The sequence below is a fragment of the Mizuhopecten yessoensis genome, unplaced genomic scaffold (assembly GCF_002113885.1).
Source record: "Mizuhopecten yessoensis strain PY_sf001 unplaced genomic scaffold, ASM211388v2 scaffold207, whole genome shotgun sequence".
Lineage (NCBI taxonomy): Eukaryota > Metazoa > Mollusca > Bivalvia > Pectinida > Pectinidae > Mizuhopecten > Mizuhopecten yessoensis.
In genome coordinates, this window is record NW_018403431.1 from 417191 (window position 1) to 436880 (window position 19690).

Consider the following 19690-nt stretch of genomic DNA (forward strand, 5'->3'; position numbering starts at 1 on the left):
GTCGTTTTGGTGGTTTTTATCTTTACCCATGTGTATATTTGTTTGTTTCACGATCTATGCCTCCACCCGCCACGGAGCCCAACAAGGGGACACTGGTGTGACGCGGATATCCAGCGCCAAGTGTCGGAGATACATAGAATAGTATACTCGTAAGAATATACATACTATTTGAAAGAGTATACTCTCGCGATTGACCCTGAGCCACCGCCTTCTTGGGAGTATGTAAACCAAGGGCTCGGCGTGACCAGCCGATTGGTGATAGAGGGCCCATATCACCTCTCGTCTACCCAGAGTCCGAAGCCAAAGCAGTATGTTGCAGAATATCGGATCATGTCTCCTTCCTATCAAGAGTTTGACAGTGATTCCGACTCTGCTCAGCTACCAGGATCTTCTTCCCCCAGGAATACGAGATGCAACCCACGGCAAACAGGTTGGCTCAAATTGGAGCTACTGTGAAAGCCTTCTGCTACGATGACGCCCAGCGCGCCACAATCATACCCCCGAAATGATCACATACGCACTGAGCACCAACGTACCCAGCCTCGGGACGTGGACCCAGCTTTCTTGGAGGCCTGGTGCCTGTGAATGCCATCATTAGTGATATTTAGGGGAGGAAGATTAAACATGGTCGTGGTGCACGGGAATGCCATCATTAGTGATATTTAGGGGAGGAAGATTAAACATGGTCGTGGTGCACGTGAATGCCATCATTAGTGATATTTAGGGGAGGAAGAGTAAACATGGTCGTGGTGCACGTGAATGTCATCATTAGTGATCTTTAGGGGACGAATATTAAACATAGTCGTTGTGCACGTGAATGTCATCATTAGTGATCTTTAGGGGAGGAATATTAAACATGGTCGTGGTGCACGCGAATGCCATCATTACTGATCTTTAGGGGAGGAAGATTAAACATGGTCGTGGTGCACGTGAATCGTGGTGCATGTGAATGTCATCATTAGTGATCTTTAGGTGAGGAAGAGTAAGCATGGTCGTGGTGCACGTGAATGCCATCATTAGGGATCTTTATGTGCACGTGAATGCACATGGTCGTGGTGCATGTGAATGTCATCATTAGTGATCTTTAGGTGAGGAAGAGTAAGCATGGTCGTTGTGCACGTGAATGCCATCATTAGGGATCTTTGGGGGAGAAAGATTAAACATGGTCGTGGTTCATGTGAATGTCATCATTAGTGATCTTTAGGTGAGGAAGATTAAGCATGGTCGTGGTGCACGTGAATGTCATCATTACGTTAATGCCATCATTAGTGATATTTAGGGGAGGAAAATTGAACATGGTCGTGGAGCACGTGAATGCCATCATTAGAGATCTTTAGGTGAGGAAGAGTAAGCATGGTTGTGGTGCACGTGAATGCCATTATTAGTGATCTTTGGAGGAGGAAGATTAAACATGGTCGTGGTGCACGTGAATGTCATCATTAGTGATCATTAGGGGAGGAAAATTGAACATGGTCGTGGTGCACGTGAATGCCATCATTAGTGATCTTTGGAGGAGGAAGATTAAACATGGTCGTGGTGCACGTGAATGCCATCATTAGTGATCTTTAGGTGAGGAAGAGTAAGCATGGTTGTGGTGCACGTGAATGCCATCATTAGTGATCTTTGGAGGAGGAAGATTAAACATGGTCGTGGTGCACGTGAATGTCATCATTAGTGATCTTAAGATGAGGAAAAGTAAGCATGGTCTTGGTGCATGCATGCGAATGACATCGGTAGTGCTCTTAAGGTGAGGAAGAATGTCATCATTAGTGATCTAAGGTGAGGAAGAGTAAGCATGGTCGTGGTGCACGTGAATGTCATCCTTAGTGATCTTTAGGGGTGGAAGATTAAACATGGTCGTGTTGCACGTGAATGTCATCATTAGTGATCTCTAGGGGAGGAAGATTAAGCATGGTCGTGGTGCACGTGAATGCCATCATTAGAGATTTTTAGGGGAAGAAGATTAAACATGGTCGTGGTGCACGTGAATGTCATCATTAGTGAACTTTAGAGGAGGAAGATTTAACATGGTCGTGGTGCACGTGAATGTCATCCTTAGTGATCTTTAGGGGTGGAAGATTAAACATGGTCGTGTTGCACGTGAATGTCATCATTAGTGATCTCTAGGGGAGGAAGATTAAGCATGGTCGTGGTGCACGTGAATGCCATCATTAGAGATTTTTAGGGGAAGAAGATTAAACATGGTCGTGGTGCACGTGAATGTCATCATTAGTGATTTTTAGGGGAGGAAGAGTAAAAATGGTCGTGGTGCACGTAAATGCCATCAAAAGTGATCTTTAGGAATAGGAAGATTAAACATAGTCGTGGTGCACATGAATGCCATCATTAGTGATCTTTAGGAATAGGAAGATTAAACATGGTCGTGGTGCGTGTGAATGTCATCATTAGTGATCTTTAGGGGGGAAGAGTAAGCATGGTCGTGGTGCACGTGAATGTCATCATAAATGATCTTTAGGGGAGGAAGATTACACATAGTCGTGGTGCACGTGAATGTCATCATTAGTGATCTTTAGGGGAGGAAGATTAAGCATGGTCGTGATGCACGTGAATGTCAGCATTAGTGATCTTTGGGGGAAGAAGATTAAGCATGGTCGTGGTGCACGTGAAAGTCATCATTAGTGATCTTTATGGGATAAATATTAAATATGGTCGAGGTGCACGTGAATGTCATCATTAGTGATCTTTAGGGGAGGAAGATTAAACATGGTCGTGGTGCACGTGAATGTCAGCATTAGTGATCGTTAGGGAGGAGGATTAGGCATGGTTGTGGTGCATGTGGATGTCATCATTAGAGATCTTTAGGGGAGGAAGATTAAACATGGTCGTGGTGCACGTGAATGTCATCATTAGAGATAATCAGGTAAGGAAGAGAACACAAGGTTGTAGGGCACGTGAATGTCATCATTAGAGATAACCAGGTTAGGAAGAGAACACAAGGTTGTGGCGGATGTCAATACCTTCCTTAGTGATCTTTAGATAAATGACAGTATCAAGGTATTGCATAGCAAGTCCACCATTGGTAAACCGTTTAGCAAATAAGGATAAATTAAGTCCTAAAGCATGTCAACACGCAGCTGGTATTAGTTTCAATTTAGATAAGATCGTAGCGAATGTCAAACCAGTCATTGGCGACATGCCAGTAAATGTTTACAGGCCCAGCTGTTAACCAGAATTATTATTGCATAAGTAAAGGCGCGAACAGTGATAAGCAAATAAATTACAAAGTAATGTAATAAATACTATCTGTATAAAATGTATCATGTCTGTACTGACGTAATGTGTATCATGGCTGTACTGACGTAATGTGTATCATGTCTGTACTGACGTAATGTGTATCATGTATGTACTGACGTATTGTGTATCATGTATGTACCGACGTGCGGTATAGCATGTCTGTACCGACGTAAAGTATAGCATGTCTGTACCGACATAAAGTATATCATGTCTGTACCGACGTGAAGTACATCGTGTCTGTACCGACGTAAAGTGTATCATGTCTGTACCAACGTAAAGTATAGCATGTCTATTCCGACGTAAAGTATAGCATGTCTACACCGACGTAAAGTATAGCATGTTTACACCGACGTAAAGTATATCGTGTCTGTACCGACATAAAGTATAGCATGTCTGTACCGACATAAAATATATCATGTTTGTACCGAGGTAAAGTATAGCATGTCTGTACCGACGTAAAGTATATCGTGTCTGTACCGACGTAAAGTATAGCATGTCTGTACCGACGTTAAGTAAAGCATGTCTATACCGACGTAAAGTTTAGCATGTCTGTACCGACGTAAAGTATATCGTGTCTGTACCGACGTGAAGTATAGCATGTCTGTACCGTCATAAAGTATATCATGTCTGTACCGACGTAAAGTATATCGTGTCTGTATCGACGTAAAGTATAGCATGTCTATACCGACGTAAAGTATAGCATTTCTATACCGACGTAAAGTATAGCATGTCTGTACCGACGTAAAGTATAGCATGTCTGTACCGACATAAAGTATAGCATGTATGTACCGACGTAGAGTATAGCATGTCTATACCGACGTAAAGTATAGCATGTCTATAACGACGTAAAGTATAGCATGTCTGTACCGACGTAAAGTATAGCATGTCTATACCGACGTAAAGTATAGCATGTCTGTACCGACGTAAAGTATATCATATTTGTTCCGGCGTAAAGTATATCGTGTCTGTACCGACGTAAAGTTTATCATGTCCATACATGTACCGACATAAAGTATATCGTGTCTGTACCGACGTAAAGTATAGCATGTCTTAACCGACGTAAAGTATATCATGTTTGTTCCTGTGTAAAGTAAATCGTGTCTGTATTTACGTAAAGTTTATCATGTCCTTACATGTACCGACGTAAAGTATATCAGGTTTGTTCCGACGTAAAGTATTTCGCGTCTGTAGATACGTAAAGTTTATCATGTCCGTACATGTACCGACGTAAAGTATATCTTATCTGAACCAACGTAAAATATAGCATGACTGTACCGACGTAAAGTTTATCATATCTGTATCGACGTAAAGTATAGCATGTCTGTACCGACGTAAAATAAAGCATGTTTATACCGACGTGAAGTATATCGTATCTCTACCGACGTAAAGTATATCATGTCTGTACCGACGTGAAGTATATCATGTCTGTACCGACGTGAAGTATATCGTGTCTGTACCGACGTCAAGTGTATCATGTCTGTACCAACGTAAAGTATAGCATGTCTATACCGACGTTAAGTATATCATGTTTGTTCCGGCGTAAAGGTCTGTACCGACGTGAAGTATATCGTGTCTGTACCGACGTCAAGTGTATCATGTCTGTAGCAACGTAAAGTATAGCATGTCTGTACCGCCGTAAGGTATAGCATGTCTACACCGACGTAAAGTATATCGTCTCTGTACCGACGTAATGTGTAGCATGTCTATACCGACTTAAAGTATAGCATGTTTGTTCCGGCGTAAAGTATATCGTGTATGTAGTTACGTAAAGTTTATCATGTCCGTACATGTAACGACGTAAAGTATATCGTGTCTGTACCGACGTCTAGTGTATCATGTCTGTACCAACGTAAAGTATAGCATGTCTATACCAACGTAAAGTATACCATGTCTGTAGTTACGTAAAGTATATCATGTCTGTACCGACGTGAAGTATATCATGTCTGTACCGACGTAAAGTATATCATGTCTATACCGCCGTAAATTATAGCTTGTCTATACCGACGTAAATAATATAATGTCTGTACCGACGTAAAGTATAGCATTTCTATACCGACGTAACTATACCGACGTAAAGTGTAGCATGTCTACCCCGACGTAAAGTATAGCATGTCTTCACCGACGTAAAGTATATCGTCTCTGTACCGACGTAATGTATAGCATGTCTATACCGCCTTAAAGTATAGCATGTTTGTTCCGGTGTAAAGTATATCATGTTTGCAGTTGCGAAAAGTTTATCATGTTCGTACATGTACCGACGTAAAGGGTATCATGTCTGTACCAACGTAAAGTATAGCATGTCTATACCGACTTAAAGTATAGCATGTTTGTTCCGGCGTAAAGTATATCATGTTTGTAGTTGCGAAAAGTTTATCATGTTCGTACATGTACCGACGTAAAGTGTATCATGTCTGTACCAACGTAAAGTATAGCATGTCTATACCGACGTAAAGTGTAGCATGTCTACACCGACGTAAAGTATAGCATGTTTGTACCGACGTAAAGTATAGTATGTCTATAACGACGTAAAGTATAGCATTTCTAGACCGACGTAAAGTATAGCATGGCTGTACCGACATAAAATATATCATGTTTGTACCGACATAAAGTATAGCATGTATGTACCGACGTAGAGTATAGCATGTCTGTACCGACGTAAAGAATATCGTGTCTGTACCGACGTCAAGTATAGCATGCCTGTACCGACATAACGTATATCATGTCTGTACCGCCGTAAAGTATAGCATGTCTGTACTGACATAAAATATATCATGTTTGTACCGACATAAAGTATAGCATGTATGTACCGACGTAGAGTATAGCATGTCTATACCGACGTATAGAATAGCATGTCTGTACCGATATAAAGAATATAATGTCTATACCGACGTCAAGTATAGCATGCCTGTACCGACATAACGTATATCATGTCTGTACCGCCGTAAAGTATATCGTGTCTGTGCCGACGTAAAGTATAACATGTCTGTACCGACGTAAAGGATATCATATTTGTTCCGGCGTAAAGTATATCATGTTTGTTCCGGCGTAAAGTATATCATGTTTGTAGTTTCGAAAAGTTTATCATGTTCGTACATGTACCGACGTAAAGGGTATCATGTCTGTACCAACGTAAAGAATAGCATGTCTATACCGACGTATAGAATAGCATGTCTGTACCGACATAAAATATATCATGTTTGTACCGACATAAAGTATAGCATGTATGTACCGACGTAGAGTATAGCATGTCTACACCGACGTAAAGTATATCATGTCTGTAGTTACGTAAAGTATATCATGTCTGTAGTTACGTAAAGTATATCATGTCTGTACCGACGTGAAGGACATCGTGTCTGTACCGACGGAAAGTATAGCATGTCTGTACCGCCGTAAAGTATATAGTGTCCCTACCGACGTAAAGTACAGACATGCTATACCGACGTAAAGTATAGAATGTCTGTACCGATATAAAGTATATAAGGTCTATACCGACGTAAAGTATAGCATTTCTATACCGACGTAACTATACCGACGTAAAGTGTAGCATGTCTTCCCCGACGTAAAGTATAGCATGTCGTGTAAAGTAAATCGTGTCTGTATTTACGTAAAGTTTATCATGTCCTTACATGTATCGACGTAAAGTATATCATGTCTGTACAGACGTAAAGTATATCGTGTCTATATCGACGTAAAGTATAGCATGTCTAGCATGTCTATACCGACTTAAAGTATAGCATGTTTGTTCCGGCGTAAAGTATATCATGTTTGTTCCGGCGTAAAGTATTTCATGTTTGTAGTTGCGAAAACTTTATCATGTTCGTACATGTACTGACGTAAAGTGTATCATGTCTGTACCAACGTAAAATATATTATGTCTGTAGTTACGTAAAGTATATCATGTCTGTACAGACGTAAAGTATATCATGTCTATACCGACGTAAATTATAGGCATGTATGTACCGACGTAGAGTATAGCATGTCTACACCGACGTAAAGTATATCATGTCTGTACGGACGTAAAGTATATCATGTCTATACCGACGTAAATTATAGCATGTCTATACCGACGTAAAGTATAGCATGTCTGTACCGATATAAAGTATATAATGTCTATACCGACGTAAAGTATAGCATGTCTGTACCGACGTAAAGTATATCGTGTCCCTACCGACGTAAAGTATAGCATGTCTGTACCGACGTAAAGTATATCGTGTCCCTACCGACGTAAAGTATAGCATGTCTGTACCGATATAAAGAATATAATGTCTATACCGACGTAAAGTATAGCATGTCTGTACCGACATAAAATATATCATGTTTGTACCGACGTAAAGTATAGCATGTCTGTACCGATGTAAAGTATATCGTGTCCCTACCGACGTAAAGTATAGCATGTCTGTACCGACGTAAAGTATATCATATTTGTTCCGGCGTAAAGTATATCGTGTCTGTACCGACGTAAAGTATAGCATGTCTAAACCGACGTAAAGTATATCATGTTTGTTCCTGCGTAAAGTATTTCGCGTCTGTAGATACATAAAGTTTATCATGTCCGTACATGTACCGACGTAAAGTATATCTTATCTGTACCAACGTAAAATATAGCATGCCTGTACCGACGTAAAGTTTATCATATCTGTATCGACGTAAAGTATATCATGTCTGTACCGACGTAAAGTATATCATGTCTATACCGACGTAAATTATAGCATGTCTATACCGACGTAAAGTATATAATGTCTGTACCGACGTAAAGTATAGCATTTCTATACCGACGTAAAGTATATAATGTCTGTACCGACGTAAAGTATAGCATTTCTATACCGACGTAAATTATAGCATGTCTATACCGACGTAAAGTATATCTTATCTGTACAACGTAAAATATAGCATGTCTGTACCGACGTAAATTATAGCATGTCTATACCAACGTAAAGTATATAATGTCTGTACCGACGTAAAGTATAGCATTTCTATACCGACGTAAAGTATATCATGTCTATACCGACGTAAAGTATAGCATGTCTATACCGACGTAAAGTATATAATGTCTGTACCGACGTAAAGTATAGCATTTCTATACCGACGTAAAGTATAGCATGTCTATACCGACGTAAAGTATATCATGTCTGTACCGACGTAAAGTATAGCATGTCTATACCGACGTAAAGTATATCATGTCTGTACCGACGTAAAGTATAGCATTTCTATACCGACGTAAAGTATATAATGTCTGTACCGACGTAAAGTATAGCATTTCTATACCGACGTAAATTATAGCATGTCTATACCGACGTAAAGTATATCATGTCTGTACCGACGTAAAGTATAGCATGTCTATACCGACGTAAAGTATATCATGTCTGTACCGACGTAAAGTATAGCATTTCTATACCGACGTAAAGTATATAATGTCTGTACCGACGTAAAGTATAGCATTTCTATACCGACGTAAAGTATAGCATGTCTATACCGACGTAAAGTATATAATGTCTGTACCGACGTAAAGTATAGCATTTCTATACCGACGTAAAGTATAGCATGTCTATACCGACGTAAAGTATATCATGTCTGTACCGACGTAAAGTATAGCATGTCTATACCGACGTAAAGTATATCATGTCTGTACCGACGTAAAGTATAGCATGTCTATACCGACGTAAAGTATATCATGTCTGTACCGACGTAAAGTATATCATGTCTATACCGACGTAAATTATAGCATGTCTATACCGACGTAAAGTATATAATGTCTGTACCGACGTAAAGTATAGCATTTCTATACCGACGTAAAGTATAGCATGTCTATACCGACGTAAAGTATATAATGTCTGTACCGACGTAAAGTATAGCATTTCTATACCGACGTAAAGTATAGCATGTCTATACCGACGTAAAGTATATCATGTCTGTACCGACGTAAAGTATATCATGTCTATACCGACGTAAATTATAGCATGTCTATACCGACGTAAAGTATATAATGTCTGTACCGACGTAAAGTATAGCATTTCTATACCGACGTAAAGTATAGCATGTCTATACCGACGTAAAGTATATCATGTCTGTACCGACGTAAAGTATAGCATGTCTATACCGACGTAAAGTATAGCATGTCTGTACCGACGTAAAGTATATCATGTCTGTACCGACGTAAAGTATAGCATGTCTGTACCGACGTAAAGTATATCGTGTCTGTACCGACGTAAAGTATAGCATGTCTATACCGACGTAAAGTATAGCATGTCTATACCGACGTAAAGTATAGCATGTCTGTACCGACGTAAAGTATATCATGTCTGTACCGACGTAAAGTATAGCATGTCTGTACCGACGTAAAGTATATCATGTCTGTACCGACGTAAAGTATAGCATGTCTGTACCGACGTAAAGTATATCATGTCTGTACCGACGTAAAGTATAGCATGTCTGTACCGACGTAAAGTATATCATGTCTGTACCGACGTAAAGTATAGCATGTCTGTACCGACGTAAAGTATATCATGTTTGTTCCGGCGTAAAGTATATCGTGTCTGTACAGACGTAAAGTTTATCATGTCCATACATGTACCGACATAAAGTATATCGTGTCTGTACCGACGTAATGTATAGCATGTCTACACCGACGTAAAGTATATCATGTTTGTTCCGGCGTAAAGTATATCGTGTTTGTAGTTACGTAAAGTTTATCATGTCCGTACATATACCGACGTAAAGTATATCGTGTCTGTACCGACGTAAAGTATAGCATGTCTGAACCGACGTAAAGTATATCATGTCTATACTGACGTAAAGTATATCGTCTCTGTACCGACATAAAGTATATCATGTCTGTACCGACGTAAAGTATAGCATGTCTGTACCGGCGTAAAGTATATCGTGTCTGTACCGACGTAAAGTATAGCATGTCTGTACCGACGTAAAGTATAACATGTCTTTACCGACGTAAATTATAGCATGTCCATACCGACGTAAAATATATAATGTCTGTACCGACGTAAAGTATAGCATGTCTATACCGACGTAAAGTATAGCATGTCTGTACCGACGTAAAGTATATCATATTTGTTCCGGCGTAAAGTATATCGTGTCTGTACCGACGTAAAGTTTATCATGTCCGTAAATGTACCGACGTAAAGTATATCGTGTCTGTACCGACGTAAAGTATAGCATTTCTATACCGACGTAAATTATAACATGTCTATACCGACGTAAAGTATATCGTCTCTGTACCGACGTAAAGTAAACGAGGTTTTTATAGAAATGAAGTATATCATGTCTGTACCAACGTAAAGTATAGCATGTCTGTACCGGCGTAAATGTCCGTAAATGTACCGACGTAAAGTATATCGGGTCTGTACCGACGTAAAGTATAGCATTTCTATACCGACGTAAAGTATATAATGTCTGTACCGACGTAAAGTATAGCATGTCTATACCGACGTAAAGTATATCGTCTCTGTACCGACGTAAAGTAAACCATGTTTTTATAGAAATAAAGTATATCATGTCTGTACCAACGTAAAAGTATAGCATGTCTATATCAACGTAAAGTATATCATGTCTGTAGTTACGTAAAGTATATCATGTCTGTACCAACGTAAAATATATTATGTCTGTAGTTACGTAAAGTATATCATGTCTGTACCGACGTAAAGTATATCATGTCTATACCGACGTAAATTATAGCATGTCTATACCGACGTAAAGTATATAATGTCTGTACCGACGTAAAGTATAGCATTTCTATACCGACGTAAAGTATATAATGTCTGTACCGACGTAAAGTATAGCATTTCTATACCGACGTAAATTATAGCATGTCTATACCGACGTAAAGTATATCATGTCTGTACCGACGTAAAGTATAGCATGTCTATACCGACGTAAAGTATATAATGTCTGTACCGACGTAAAGTATAGCATTTCTATACCGACGTAAAGTATATAATGTCTGTACCGACGTAAAGTATAGCATTTCTATACCGACGTAAATTATAGCATGTCTATACCGACGTAAAGTATATCATGTCTGTACCGACGTAAAGTATAGCATGTCTATACCGACGTAAAGTATATAATGTCTGTACCGACGTAAAGTATAGCATTTCTATACCGACGTAAAGTATATAATGTCTGTACCGACGTAAAGTATAGCATTTCTATACCGACGTAAATTATAGCATGTCTATACCGACGTAAAGTATATCATGTCTGTACCGACGTAAAGTATAGCATGTCTATACCGACGTAAAGTATATCGTATATGTACCGACGTAAAGTATAGCATGCCTGTACCGACGTAAATTTTATCATATTTGTTCCGGCGTAAAGTATATCGTGTCTGTACCGACGTAAAGTTTATCATGTCCATACATGTACCGACATAAAGTATATCGTGTCTGTACCGACGTAATGTATAGCATGTCTACACCGACGTAAAGTATATCATGTTTGTTCCGGCGTAAAGTATATCGTGTTTGTAGTTACGTTAAGTTTATCAAGTCCGTACATGTACCGACGTAAAGTATATCGTGTCTGTACCGACGTAAAGTATCGCATGTCTAAACCGACGTAAAGTATATCATGTTTGTTCCTGCGTAAAGTATTTCGCGTCTGTAGATACGTAAAGTTTATCATGTCCGTGCATGTACCGACGTAAAGTATATCTTATCTGTACCAACGTAAAATATAGCATGTCTGTACCGACGTAAAGTTTATCATATCTGTATCGACGTGAAATATAGCATGTCTGTACAGACGTAAAATATAGCATGTTTATACCGACATGAAGTATATCGTATCTGTACCGACGTAAAGTATATCATGTCTGTACCGACGTGAAGTATATCATGTCTGTACCGACTCGAAGTATATCGTGTCTGTACCGACGTAAAGTGTATCATGTCTGTACCAACGTAAAGTATAGCATTCTGTACCGGCGTAAAGTATATCGTGTCTGTACCGACGTTAAGTATAGCATTTCTGTACCGACGTAAAGTATAACATGTCTATACCGACGTAAAGTATATCGTCTCTGCACCGACATAAAGTATATCATGTCTGTACAGACGTAAAGTATAGCATGTCTGTACCGGCGTAAAGGATATCGTGTCTGTACCGACGTAAAGTATAGCATTTCTATACCGACGTAAAGTATATAATGTCTGTACCGACGTAAAGTATAACATGTCTTTACCGACGTAAAGTTTAGCATGTCTGTACCGACGTAAAGTATATCATGTCTGTACCGACGTAGAGTATAGCATGTCTATCCCGACGTAAATTATAGCATGTCCATACCGACGTAAAGTATATAATGTCTGTACCGACGTAAAGTATAGCATGTCTATACCGACGTAAAGTATAGCATGTCTGTACCGACGTAAAGTATATCATATTTGTTCCGGCGTAAAGTATATCGTGTCTGTACCGACGTTAAGTTTATCATGTCCATACATGTACCAACATAATGTATATCGTGTCTGTACTGTCGTAATGTATAGCATGTCTATACCGACTTAAAGTATAGTATGTTTGTTCCGGCGTAAAGTATATCGTGTTTGTAGTTGCGTAAAGTTTATATAACATGTCTTTACCGACGTAAAGTTTAGCATGTCTGTACCGACGTAAAGTATATCGTGTCTGTACCGACGTAAAGTATAGCATGTCTATACCGACGTTAAGTATATCATGTTTGTTCCGGGGTAAAGTATATCGTGTATGTAGTTACGTAAAGTTTATCATGTCCGTACATGTACCGACGTAAAGTAAACCATGTTTTTATAGAAATAAAGTATATCATGTCTGTACCAACGTAAAGTATAGCATGTCTATACCAACCTAAAGTATAGCATGTCTGTAGTTACGTAAAGTATATCATGTCTGTACCGACGTAAAATATATTATGTCTGTAGTTACGTAAAGTATATCATGTCTGTACCAACGTAAAATATATTATGTCTGTAGTTACGTAAAGTATATCATGTGTGTACCGACGTAAAGTATATCATGTCTATACAGACGTAAATTATAGCATGTCTATACCGACGTAAAGTATAGCATTTCTATACCGACGTAAACTATAGCATGTCTATACCGACGTAAAGTATATCATGTCTGTACCGACGTAAAATATATTATGTCTGTAGTTACGTAAAGTATATCATTGTCTGTACCGACGTAAAGTATAGCATGTCTGTACCGACGAAATGTATAGCATGTTTGTTCCGGCGTAAAGTATATCGTGTTCGTAGTTGCGTAAAGTTTATCATGTCCGTACATGTACCGACGTAAAGTATATCGTGTCTGTACCGACGTAAGGTATAGCATGTCTATACCGACGTTAAGTATATCATGTTTGTTCCGGGGTAAAGTATATCGTGTATGTAGTTACGTAAAGTTTATCATGTCCGTACATGTACCGACGTAAAGTAAACCATGTTTTTATAGAAATAAAGTATATCATGTCTATACCAACGTAAAGTATAGCATGTCTATACCAACCTAAAGTATAGCATGTCTGTAGTTACGTAAAGTATATCATGTCTGTTCCAACGTAAAATATATTATGTCTGTAGTTACGTAAAGTATATCATGTCTGTTCCAACGTAAAATATATTATGTCTGTAGTTACGTAAAGTATATCATTGTCTGTACCGACGTAAAGTATAGCATGTCTATACCGACGTTAAGTATATCATGTTTGTTCCGGGGTAAAGTATATCGTGTATGTAGTTACGTAAAGTTTATCATGTCCGTACATGTACCGACGTAAAGTATATCGTGTCTGTACCGACGTAAAGTATAGCATGTCTGTACCGACATAAAGTATATCATGTCTGTACCGACGTAAAGTATAGCATGTCTATACCGACGTAAAGTATATAATGTCTGTACCGACGTAAAGTATAGCATTTCTATACCGACGTAAACTATAGCATGTCTATACCGACGTAAAGTATATAATATCTGTACCGACGTAAAGTATAATAGAATCTTTCACCAACTATGAGGTGAGACAGGGTAATTTCAACCTGAGGGGTTAGATTCTCAAGTTGTCAAACACGAGGCTTGCCGAGTGTTTGGCAGCTTAAGAATCTTACCCCCAGGGTTGAGATCACCCTGTCTCACTCCCAAGGGGGTGAATGATTATTTTTCTCTTACCCTGTTTACCCTCTTATGCATTTTATATAGACGTTATATCAATGCAAGACAATGTTGATGTGATGCGTCTGAATTGTCGACGTGACGTCATTGTATTGTTGCCGTGACGTTATGGTATTGTTGCTATGACGTCATACAATTGTTGAGAACGTGCAAAGAACACGTGTAGCTTGTCTCAACCCTAGGGTGAGATAAGAAAATCTCACACCGCTAAAAGTGCGGATACACCTGTCCAGGGTAAGAGAATATCATGTCTGTACCGACGTAAAGTATATCATGTCTATACCGACGTAAATTATAGCATGTCTATACCGACGTAAAGTATATCATGTCTGTACCGACGTAAAGTATAGCATTTCTATACCGACGTAAAGTATATTATTTTTGTTCCGGCGTAAAGTATATCGTGTCTCTAGTTACGTAAAGTGTATCATGTCCCTACCGACGTTACGCATATCATCATATAATTTAACATTGAATTTCAATCTAACATAAGGTTACATGTATATTGTATGAATTTAAACACTTTATCCTGCCACCTTTATCGTTCTTAAAACAAGATGTTTTACATACCACTTAATACTGTCTTTTTGACATTCCCATTACGATATTAACCGGTTGATGTTAGTATATAAAGTATTTATCGAAGGTTTAGTATATTGATATATTTATTCATACGGTTGTGTGTACATGTATCTGTATATCCTATATATTGTATTAAAATATCTGCATAATTATTATTTCTTTTTCAGTTGACTGCAGAAATCATTAAAGTCCATGGAAATCCGGGTCACGCACTTGTGGAAAAGTCCAAGACAATCGGTGCCTCCATGATCGTGGTGGGGTCACGCGGGGTCGGCACCGTTCGGAGGACATTTCTTGGAAGCGTTTCGGATTATCTCGTTCACCATGCTCATATGCCAGTTCTTGTGTGCAAACATCCACAAGATATATAATAACTGAGTGAAAACATGGCAGTTACCCATATAGAGGACCAGTAGACGACCAGAATGATGTGTATAACAGAAACAGACTGTCAATGGTTATTACATGGCAAGTTATAATTGACCAAATTACTTTAAAAAAAAATAAAAAAAACATTAATGATACTGTATAAAGCCTTTAAGTATTTATTTTTTGAAATAAGTGTCGTCCAACTATCACTTACTCGACCAAATCAAATGTTTGTGAAATTCAGCAGACCTAACTTTTGTCACATACAGGTCTAGGGACCTCTTGTTCCACAACACAGACATGGATGTGCCGGCGTAAAGTATATCGTGTCTGTAGTTACGTAAAGTATATCATGTTTGTTCTGACGTAAAGTATCACTACTGGAAGCATATCCCATAAAAATCCCATGAAATTCCTTTGAAAACCCCATTAAAAAGCCTGGATGCCATTAATAAGGCCATGACATTTCGTCGAAGTTTTTTTCATGGGCTTGCCTAAATACCATGAATATATTTTTCATGGCCTTGAATACCCCATGAATCACACATACAACCCCTTAAATTTCAATGAATATAGTTGTCTGATACGAGTGTCAAGAACCAAGGCCATGATTTCTCGTCGCAAAAAATAATCATGGTCATAGTATGGCCCTGAAAAAATGAAATCATGGCCATGAATTCCGATGGTGTATTTCATGGCATTGAAATTTGGAAAACCACTGCCATTAAAATTAGTTGCTCTAAAAGTGTCCGAGATACCAGATAGTTCAAGGCCACGAAGAAAAATATCATGGCGTCCAAGTAAAGACATGAAGAATTCATGGCCATGAAAAAGTAATTCCACAGCTTCTGGTAAAGATCATAAATTCATGGCCATGAATTTTTCAACAAAGGCCATGATATCTATATATATATCATCATAGAAATTTTTAATATAGTGTTCACCATGCATGTTCATGGCCATGAATATTTACAGAATTAATTAGGGTATATCATGGTATATATATATGTTGGAACGATTTATCATATCACAACACGAGTGTACATTTGGCACATCACGATAAATGTACTTCGTAAATACGAGAAAATATATGCTGAAAACTGCTGAACTGTTCAGGATAATGCTGAAAAATGCTGAACTGTTCTGTTAAATTTTTAAGCCGTTATTGTTTTCGATAATAAAAGAAATGAGAATTTAATGCTCATGAAACTAATTTTTATGATCATTAAATTAATTTCTTTATTTTTAATGATCATTTATTAACTGAAACAAGTGTAGTTAGAAGAAAGTTGATGGTCAATAACTATAACATCAGTTTCCATGATCAAACCTTCGAATCTAATATACTAAGTTAATAAAGTCCGAGAGATCCGAGTAAATACTATGTGGATGACTCCCGAGTGTTACCGAAAAGATAAACAAATATGGCTGCCGTAGAAGACGAACCGCTATGTCCAAGACAAACTTTCGACTCTAATGGGCTATAAAAGATTAGACAGTATGATAAAATGGAATACACATGACAGGTATGATGTTATATCAACACGCTGAACAATCGTTTTGAGTATAAACATGTGTTTCCCGTAAAAATACAGATTACATCTAGCGGTGGACTTGTCGTCTGCTGATACACATTGATTGGTTCAATATGCAGTCTTCACCTCGCATTTAAACACTTATATCGTTAATTTACAGACTAACAACATAATACTACGACCTTATTTGGATGGAATACTTGTATCATGTTACAATTTGATGAAATACAACAATATGAGATAATTTACACCCGAATTCCCGTATAAGAGTACAGATGGTCGGTGTTCATATCGGACTATGTAAGCTACACACTTCAACATCTCACATTATGATTTAAAACAACATCTCACATTATGATTTAAAACAGCATACGTATGGGATGACACAATCTCATAAAATATAACAATCTCAAAGTATTCAATGTGAAATTCGTGTATAATAATGGAACAATAATACTAACACTTTCTAAAGTTCTATAGCTACATGTACAAGACATGATCACACAAATATAGATATACTTCATTCACTGACCATATGTAACTAGTGATCATAGGTTTGTGTAATTCTTGCCTTCTTAAGTTTTATGTACTTTAAATCATGATCTAGATCTGCATCAATAATGGAGACATTCAGATTGTAATAAACAGCATCATGACAACACACACAAATATTTGTATCTAATTTTGATGATTGACAAGTTTGCATTTTTGGATTCTCGGGTGAAGGTCAGACAGTGTCATCCTTTTTAAATTACTAAAATAGAAAGATTTTGTGACAGAAAGCAGGAGGGCATTCATGTCGTTCTAACTTCTAAATTTATTTTTATTATTTGAAGACGATATATATATAAAAAAAAATCACTTAGAAAACGGCTTAAATGGACTAAAGTTACCCATCACTACAGTCAGTAATTGCCCTAAATTTATCTAACAATAATTTGAGAAACAAGACATTTTTTTTTTTTTTTTGGTCCTAGTGTTGAAGTGTATGTTGTATTGTTTAGCAAACAGTGATTAAGAAGCATTGTTGAAATGTCCCGGAACTTGCTTAATGTTGTTTGGCTAGAAATCACAGTAAGGTTTGCTTATGCATATATCAGTTGGCTTTGCTGAAACATTTCTGAATTGTTCCTGAAATCTTACGGCAATATCTGATGATGAAACCCAATGATTATTGACTTTCTATTCAATTTTCATTCACACACAAAATAGCATAAAATGATAAAATGTAATTTTGTTTGCTGGTTTATATTTTAGTGGTTAAACACAACTTTATAAAGACGAGATCGACACACGAAGGAACATCTGATCTTACCTGTGTAAATGGAGGTGGTTCATGTTCTCGTTCCTCTCCTTGTTTTTGTTTAAATCCGGAAAGTACTCCGATAATATTTTAACTGTTTAAACATGCAGCCTAGCTTTATATATGCCTGTATTATTTATGAGTTTCATTTTTCGTGGTGGAGCATAATTTTTCATGGCCATGAAATTATATGTAGTTTTAATCCGTGTATTTTTCATGGTAGGATTTATTTTTTATTTTCATGGCCATGAAAATTGCAAAAAAAACCAACCTTTTTTCTGTTTCTGTTTGTTCTGACGTAAAGTATATCATGTCTGTAGTAACGTTAAGTTAATCATGTCTGTACCGACGTAAATCATAGCATGTTTATACCGACGTAATGTATATGATGTTTGTTCTGACGTAAAGTATATATCGTGTCTGTAGTAACGTTAAGTTTATCATGTCTGTACCGACGTAAAGTGTATCATGTTTGTACCGACGTAAAGTATATCATGTTTGTTCTGACGTAAAGTATATATCGTGTCTGTAGTTACGTAAAGTATATCATGCTTGTTCTGACGTAAAATATATAATTTTTGTTCTAACGTAAAGTATATCGTGTCTGTAGTTACGTAAAATTTATTATGTATGTAACGACGTAAATCATAACATGTCTATACCGACGTAAAGTTTATCATGTTTGTACCGACGTAAAGTATATCATGTTTGTTCTGACGTAAAGTATATATCGTGTCTTTAGTAACGTTAAGTTTATCATGTCTGTACCGACGTAAAGTTTATCATGTTTGTACCAACGTAAAGTATATCATGTTTGTTCTGACGTGAAAGTTTATCGTATCTGTAGTTACGTAAAGTATATCATGTTTGTTCTGACGTAAAGTATATCATGTTTGTTCTGACGTAAAGTATATCATTTTTGTTCTGACGTAAAGTATATCATGTTTGTTCTGACGTTAAGTATATCATGTTTGTTCTGACTTAAAGTATATCATGTTTGTTCTGACGTAAAGTATATCATGTCTGTACCGACGTAAAGTTTATCATGTTTGTTCTGACGTTAAGTATATCATGTTTGTTCTGACGTAAAGTATATCATTTTTGTTCTAACGTAAAGTATATCATGTTTGTTCTGACGTTAAGTATATCATGTTTGTTCTGAGTTAAAGTATATCATGTTTGTTCTGACGTAAAGCATATCATGTCTGTACCGACGTAAAGTTTATCATGTTTGTTCTGACGTAAAGTATATCATGTCTGTACCGACGTTAAGTATATCATGTTTGTTCTATATAAACAAGTATATATCGTGTCTGTAGTAACGTTAGGTTTATCATGCCTGTACCGACGTTAAGTATATCATGTTTGTTCTGACGTAAAGTATATATCGTGTCTGTAGTTACGTAAAGTATATCATGCTTGTTCTGACGTAAAGTATATCGTGTCTGTAGTTACGTAAAATATATAAATTTTGTTC

At 37.5% G+C, this 19690-nt stretch overlaps 1 protein-coding gene across 1 annotated transcript in view; it reads left to right on the top strand.

The window, feature by feature from the left end:
* The window catches only part of LOC110461694 (universal stress protein YxiE-like), a 31985-nt gene extending 16456 nt beyond the window's left edge, over positions 1-15529 (top strand). Inside the window, exon 4 of the mRNA XM_021515342.1 lies at positions 15174-15529. Coding sequence (XP_021371017.1) covers positions 15174-15377 — 204 coding nt within the window. The 3' untranslated portion in view covers positions 15378-15529. The remainder of the gene's footprint in view (positions 1-15173) is intronic.
* The last annotated feature ends 4161 nt before the right edge of the window (positions 15530-19690 follow it).